At 36.4% G+C, this 8343-nt stretch overlaps 1 protein-coding gene across 1 annotated transcript in view; it reads right to left on the bottom strand.

Moving 5' to 3' along the window:
• Positions 1–400: 400 nt before the first annotated feature.
• The window catches only part of Cph (BCL11 transcription factor chronophage), a 35198-nt gene continuing 27255 nt past the window's right edge, over positions 401–8343 (bottom strand). Inside the window, exon 5 of the mRNA XM_090103553.1 lies at positions 401–3727. Within this exon, the coding sequence (XP_089959679.1) occupies positions 1737–3727 (1991 nt within the window). The 3' untranslated portion in view covers positions 401–1736. The remainder of the gene's footprint in view (positions 3728–8343) is intronic.

The raw sequence follows: 8343 nt of genomic DNA, 5'->3' as shown, positions 1-8343 counted from the left end.
AAAGAATTTAATATCTATACTACCTATCTATCTACCTACTTAAGAGTTTATTCAAAAGGTAAATTTATTTTATTTATTTTTATTTTTAACACTTTACTATGCTAGTTAGTAATACAAATTACTTAAAAATAAAACTTAATTTATTTTCGCCACAAGTTATTATTTTTGTGCATAAGTAGGTACCTACGTAATTTTGCATACAATTAAATGCTATAGGTATTGATATATTGACAACTTTGAGTACCTATAATTTTTAATTATTATTTTCTCAAGAACTTTCAGGTGGGATTCGAACCCAGTATAAACATATTGTAAGCATGTAATGTGTATGATGTATCTATTTATTCTTACTTCTCTTAGCAGTTAAGACTAGTAATGAAAGGGGAAATCAAACAACATATTTGATTAACAAATCATGGATATTTATTGAAATAAAAATAATAAAAATGAAAAATAATAAAAACAGGTCATCTTTCACGTAGTTACACAATAAAATTTGTCTTAGTTTTTTCATTTATCTATTTTGTCTCCTCTACCTTACTCCCTTCGTTTGACTAAATATTTATTGTAATCTGTACACGAATTTAACTTACATAAAATGACCAAACAATCACCATAATAAATATAATGAGAGGTTGGTATATTATGGTGCGAATTAGGACCCGTCTTAGAAGCCTTAAAATTTTAATACAAAAGCAACTAAGAGAGGCCCTAATTAGGACAAATAATGGGAAAGGATATAACTATTGGAGACATAACGTATGCATCTATTATAATTTACTTAACATTATCTAATATAAATTCTATATTTTACATTAAGTACGTATACCGAAAGGTTTCACACTTGGACTAAATTTAGGTACGAGTGAACATACTTCCACGAATCACAAAAAACAAAACTGGAATATTTTTCAGTCTTAATAAAATAACTGGCTTTCCATCCACAGGAAGTTAACGTTTGGAAATGAAGATTATACGCCTCGCAAAATAATTTAATAAATTTTAACACTAATTAAATATTACCTTGTCATTAACATCTACCCTTAATCGCATCCAATTTTGTTTTCTACATTCCCTATCATATTGTTTACAGGAAACACACCGTTTTGCCGAGAACATGTAATTTTTTAAAATTGCCAAACATATTTATAAATATGAACATCAATAAGTAGGTACTCCATTTACATTTAGTATTTACATAAGTTATCTAGGATAGGAAACATTTGTTTATTAATATACAATACCCTAAAATTAACAAAGAGCTTATCCAAATACACAATTACTACATCAATCTATGAAGATCTTAGAAATTACTGGAAAAAATTATTTAATTGACACTATACAGCTTAAAACTAATTACTGTATAAATCAACGTAGCTAACTTTGGCATTGGTTTCCACATTTCTACAATAAAACAAAAACGAAGTTGAAATATAACGTAAAGATCATGTACAAGCCTTGAAAGAAAATAACTAAAAACTTTCAAAGTAACATTAACAACGTAACGGGAAATCTTAACACTGGCTCAAACGATATGTCACTAAAGGAAAGTGCCCCTTTCGGAAGCTATTGCAATAGTCATATTACAATTTCGCCACATCAATGATTTCTAAAGACTAGAAATTGAACTTGTTTAATTGCAAGAAGCAAAGTAACGTTCAAGCGAAATGTTTTTTCTAGAAAATCTGGCTGGGTGGCGCAGGAGGTGGGAATCGCAGGCCACCCCAGGGGTAGAGTCACGATGCCTCGTCGCGGCAAGCGTTGGAGTCGTCAGAGAGAGCGAGAGCGGCACCACCGTTACTCTGATTTACGACACACTTCCGCATATGCTTCTCTAGAGTCGAAGGAACCGAGAAGGGCATCTCGCAAAACCTGCAGCGATATACGTCCTTGCCTAATCGACCATGCGTCTTCATATGCCTCGTTAGTTTGGAACTCTGCGCACAGGCGTACGAGCAGAGCTCACATTTATACGGTTTTTCACCAGTATGAGATCGTCGGTGAACTGTCAAGTTTGAACAGTTTTTGAATACTTTTCCACAGAACTCACAAGTATCATTACGTCGCCCATCTTTTGATTTCAGTAAAGGGTTTTGTAGAAGCCCGTTACCGCTGTTCTTAAGACCGTCAAAGATATTTTCTGGCGGTCGCTGTGCATGAAGCGTGGGCAACCACCAACCTTCACCTCTATCCATTTCTAGTTTCATACGCTTCGAAGCTTCAAACGGACTTTCGAAAGGGTTGAACAAGGGATGTGGTTGAGGTGGCATTTTCGCGAATTCTTCTTTTAAACGCAAAGCAGCAGTCGGTGGCATTCCATTTGGTTTATCAGAAGGAGGACCGTTATTATTATCACGATCTTTAGCTAATTGCCATTTGAGAGAGTTACCAGACTCTTGCAAAGCTTGTTTGAATGCCTCACTATATTGTGCTATGTTTGATAAACCAAACTTATCCATCAGTTCACCAACAACAGATGCTGTTGGAGGGTGTGCTGGCAAAGCGGGTGTTTTTCGGGTTGGTGCAGAGGGAGCACTGCTATTTGATACAGTTAGATCTTCTGCTTCTTCAACGTCTTCTCCATCATCGTTTTCTTCTTCCTCTTCGCCATCTAATTCCTCGTCCTCCAAATCATCTTCCGTATCATCCTCACCAGTGTCACCAGCCGATTCACCTTCCTCATTGTTGGCATCAGAGCTTCGATGCACTTTCATATGCTTTTTTAATTTGGAAGATTTTTCGAAAGCTTCATCACACTCAGTGCACTTAAATGGTTTTTCTCCAGTGTGTATCCGCCGATGAACCATCAAGCTGTTTTCAAATCGGAATTTTTTACCGCAGAATTCACAGGTGTGATTGGCTTCATCAGTGCGTTTATTCGGTGGGGATGATGTAGGGCGCTCAGGAGGCGCGTCCGCCGTCTGTGGCTCCACTCTACGTTCGGGCGAGATAGAGCTGTGCGCTCTCGTTGCTTCACGAGGCGCGTCCACCGTTCCGGGTCCGGCGCCCACCGGTGGAGTCTGGCCGACTCGGGAGGGCGACGGGGAAGCGAACGGAGGAGAATGCTTCCTGGGGCTAGGAGAGCTGGAATTGCCTGTGGCCGCCCCTGGACTGGTCGTACCGGCCAGTTGCCGCAAGCGCTGCGAGTAAAAATCCAGCTGGGGTTCCAAAGATAAAGGTTGTGAAACTGGAGGTCGATCTCGAGCTGATAACGATGTGGGAACTACTGGGGGTCTATCGGCGGGAGATGGAAACGCCTGATGTGGTGGAAGTGAGTTTGCCGCTACGGCAGCAGCCGCTGCAGCCAAGTTGAGACCATGATGGCGAAATTGTTCCGATACTAGTTGCTCCATCCTAAAACGATGATCGTGATGGTTTGGGCGAGCGAACAATGGTGTAGGAGGAACTGATGGGTGGGCTAGAGGTGGTAAGCTACCAGGTAGTGGCATTCTTAATAGCCCACCAACGCCAAAAGGAGAATGCATATCTGGTGGTGGTAATAAGGGGTGATGGCGCAGAGATGGCGGTGGTAGCGGGGCGCCAGTTGAAGAACAGCCTGAGCTACTTGATGATGAGCTCGATGTGGAATGGTTTTGCTTATTTTGAAGCTGTTGTGGTATGCTTTCCATGTATATCTTCACACCGTGCACATGTTGCACATGCTGCACCAGTCGCCACGCGGAATGCACGCGAGCCTTGCAAGTTGAGCAGACGTAGTTGCTCGGTTCTGTGGACAAAGAAAGATGAACGTTAAAAAAACGGTTATCGAATCGTTTGATGGATTTACAGCAATATTAACGCGGGCAAAGTGTCTAGTAATAGCCCTCACATATCGTGGAGTAGGCCTAGGGAGGGCGCGTGGCACGCATGCTAAGAAGGTCCAAGGGCCCGTCGGCAGGCGTGACGGATAGCCCCTTCGTGTTCCGCGTGATTCATGCACCTCTAAAATCTTATGAAATATACGCGGCGCGGAATCACGTACGGATGCGCGGGTTAAGAGTGTTGATATTGAAATCTATATGTAAATGTATCGTGGTATACGGAAAATGAAAAAGCTTCTTTATTGCTTCCACTTTGTAGGTCGTTTATATAAGATACATGTTGTATAAAGAATGCGAAGTTCCACTGTTTATAATGACATTGTAATTGTTACAAGTAAACAAACATACAAGTACCATCCACAACATATAAAAACATTTAATTCACTGCTATCAGTCAAAATCAAGAAACACCTAAATCTCCTAACCACGAGCACATGACATTCCTGCATTCAATTACGAAAAACATATTACAAAAAATATTGATAAAAATAAGCCCATCACTAAGAATGGTAGGCGCGGCAGATAAGCGATCTTGTTAAGACGATTATTGAAATGTAACGGTCAGGCTGTGACCGACCGGAAAGAAGTCACATACAGGATGTATAATTCAAGACACGCCCGTTTTCGTCTTGATTTTCATTTAGCCGAATTGAGAATTGTTGTAACTCATTACCTACCTACACGATTTAAAAATAAATAAAGAAATGTTATTAGATGAGGCAAAATCCTATCAATGTACAAGTATTTAAGCAAAATTATTTCATAAAGAAAGCTTTAAATTATACAAAAAAAAGAAACACATAAGAGTAGACTTCAGCTTTGAAACATTTTTAAGAGAGTTCCTAACTTCCTACCAATATAAAAACATCATCATAATATTATGTAGAGAATACGTGTTAAATGGTTTGCAGTGTAATTCTCGTTATAAACATCGAATTCATTGTTATTAACTAAAATTTTAAATATTTATTTCATAATCTTAACATAACTAATCTTATTTAAACACCCTTACATCAAAAAATATGTATCATAAACATCAATGAGTTTTGACCTTTTTATCCGAGCCATTGTCCATTGTGTTTTATCTTGGTCAATACGATGTACTTGCGACAAATAAATATCATTACAATGTAGTGTTGGACATTAAAATTTGTGTTGAGCTGTCTTTTTTGTATCTTTGGACTTCAATTGATATAAAATGGACGAACTAATTAAGATATTTTAAGTTTTGAAATTATTAATTTTAATTTTATGACAGTTTTTTATATCAAAAAGGTTAACTAACTATAAATGTGACACTCTTAACTGTTAAAAAATAAACATTTGGTGTATTTATTAAAGGTTTTCCTTACAGAAAATTTCCTTTACAAAAAACGACGACTAATAATCGCTAAAACACTGATTACAGACCTGACTATATTTTTTCAATTTACAAAAAATTCAAAGCAATTGATATTCTTATTCTTATTACTGTAAACATAAATCTAAATATCCCCATATTTTGCCAACCGTACATTTGTCAATTTAAAATCAGTAGCTGTGTCGATATTGTACCGCTTATAAGATTACCGACCTCATAATTTCTTTAGCGATACAATCTCTAAACTCGATCGTAATAATAGTGATAATTAAACATAATGTGTGGGCGAATGATACGAATCGTATTGTGACATTGGACATTATTCTGTTTAAGTCAGTCAGTCAGTAAAAAGTTATAGATTCTAAAGCTCATTTATTGATTGACTGGTCGATAGGAGTTATTAAGAAATACTACTTTGGTAAATGTATTCATATATAATACTAGAGGTCCGCCCCGGCTTCGCCCGTGATACATATTTCGCAATAAAAGGTAGCCTAAGTCCTTTCTCGGGTATCAAAATATCTCCATACCAAATTTCATGCAAATTGGTTCAGTAGTTTAGGCGTGATTGAGTTACTTTCGCATTTATAATATTAGTATGGATGTAGTATGTATTATTACATGTACGATAAACATAGGGTATATAAAGGATCCCTTAATATACCTAGTCATTACATATTGCGAATTAGTACCTAGAGATTCTGGATGAAATTCGAGTTAAATCTTTACTAATATTATAAAGCTGAAGAGTTTGTTTGTTTGAACGCGCTAATCTCAGGAAATACTGGTCCGATTTGAAAAATTATTTCGGTGTTAGATAGTCCATTTATCGAGGATGGATATATGGCGTTTAATACAAGAATGATGGTCTAAAAGTGCATTTTATCTAGACACACAAATAAAACATGACCACAAAACCTACCCTGTAATTAGCTATTTAGGCTTGGATTTATCTCAAATACCGTATCTTAACCCCTTACAAATCACCAAACCGGACAAAACGCATGAATGACGTCAGCGTCTAACAACCGTTTCGATTTCAAAAGGCAATCGTTCATTATGGGCATTGTGTGAGGAAAAAGGCAGTGGGGGTAAAATTTTTAAACGCCACCCCCCTGGACCACCCTCGGGGGATACTAGGATGGTAGCTTGGACAAAGAAATCTATTTTGTCTAGCGGAATTTTAGATTTTTTTGCATTTATTCAGGTAATTGGTTAGTTATAGGGAATTAGCTAATAATTTTCTATGTTATAGATTTGGATTTGAATTATTTACTTTTTACCAGTGAAATACTACATATCTTTTAAAATTTATTTAAAAATTATACAACATTTTCTAATTAATTATCATCATACTTCTCGATCTTATATTCACATGTGGCGCATTTCTAAATGCAAAAATATTTCGTATACATACCGAGGATATATACAGGTGTAACATACTAAAATATAACCGAAATCTGAAACCTGACCCTGAAATCTGTGTCCGCTTCGCGTAAAATGCCCTATGTATAGGTATTTTCTTACTGGCAAATTTTGATATCAATTCCTACTTATGATAAAGTTTAAATTAGCTTCCCTCTATAATTACCGAGTTTATCTTAGCTCTATCTTTTGAAAAAGGGAGAAAAGAGCTACTTATTACTATTTATTTTCTTATGTCTGTACTTAAAGGTGGTAAACGCTCTTCATTTAATTAATCTTCCCTGACATCGCTTTTACGACATCCGATTTGCATCTAAATGTACAATACGTGAGTTTTGACTTTATCTTTGCAGTTTCTCATTGTATGATATGATATTAAAAGTTATTATGTTTAGTATGTACCTACATAAAAAACAATACTACTGTAAAATCATTTTTTTTTGTAACTTCAAAATTATTCAAACATCGAATCCAAGAATTGTTACATTTTAAATTTCGAATGAAAGATGGAGGATTCGAAAGATACGAAATACAAAAAAGTGTTAAAATTTTAAAAACTTAAGTTTGAAAATGGAAAATGCAGCGTCATATAGAACATTCGTCGGCCGGAAGCCGTCGGCACTACTTCCTGTCAACAGTTGTGCACTATAGCGCCTCCCGTGGACACCTCGAGAAACTGTCTAAGTTACGAACTCGCTTGCAATACAACTTAATATTCATAATAAGAATATCGTAAATTAAGTTTTTGGCTGCTATTTCAAACTTATTTAATCCCTCTCACAATTTGTAATTGGATCAAAAATTTTCTAAGTCCTTACTTTGCGCCCCCTTTGCTTTAGGCGGACCCGCAACTTTCAGATAGTAAACTTCAATATTATGTTATTAATAAATAAATCCAGGATAAAATAACAAAGAAGCTCCTTACCTAAATTCTAAAACTAAACTATAATAGATAGATCGTTAAATATTCTGTGTGTGCCTGCACGCATAGAAACCGTGAATGAGCTCATTTTGAGGCTTTTCAAAATATTTTTAAGACGCGCCACTTTGATGCGTACATATATAAACGTTAAACTAGAAAATTCTACGATCACGAATTTGTAAAGTTTGAAGAAGGAAATATCTGAAAATAGTGGAAATATTTGAAGAACTCGTTCACAACTTGTTATTTGTTTATCGAGATTAAACAATACTGTTAATCTTAGTACGTAAGCATATTTTATATTTGCATTTTTAAAATATGTAATAGCGCTATTTAAAACTTGTCAAGAGAGGCCCTCATAATTGCAGATTACAAATCGCAGCCACAGTCCACAGATACCTTATATTGAAAAAAAGTACATTTATAACGCCACAGCTTAGACCATCAACTTGTTATGCGGCGGATGTCCGTCGCGCCGCTGCTCTGAATGACCGTCTTCCCCTTCCGACCCCCCACCCCCCGGCACCCCCAGCACCCCCCGGCTCAGCCCGGTGCGAATTGTGACCCATAACTGTTACGATGTGATGTAAAACTGAGGTATGTTGTATGTGGAAAGGCATAAATTAGTTGCACTTTTTTGGCATAAGAAAAGTTGTTTAAGAGAACTCTTAACTAAGAACTCAGGTGTGATTCGCTTTAAACGTAAGTATAACGTAATATAACATAAATTTGAATACCATTTTAAAAACAATATTTACAGATTATTCATTTAATTATATCCTGAAGGCATATTACATGCGTCACGAAGAAAATAA

The sequence above is a fragment of the Colias eurytheme genome, chromosome 7, assembly GCF_061535395.1.
Source record: "Colias eurytheme isolate Ceu_HAF_F1 chromosome 7, ilColEury1 Martin Lab GWU primary, whole genome shotgun sequence".
NCBI classification, from domain to species: Eukaryota; Metazoa; Arthropoda; class Insecta; order Lepidoptera; family Pieridae; genus Colias; species Colias eurytheme.
The sequence above is the reverse complement of the archived record's forward strand: the minus strand, read 5'-3'. Positions and strand labels throughout refer to the sequence as shown.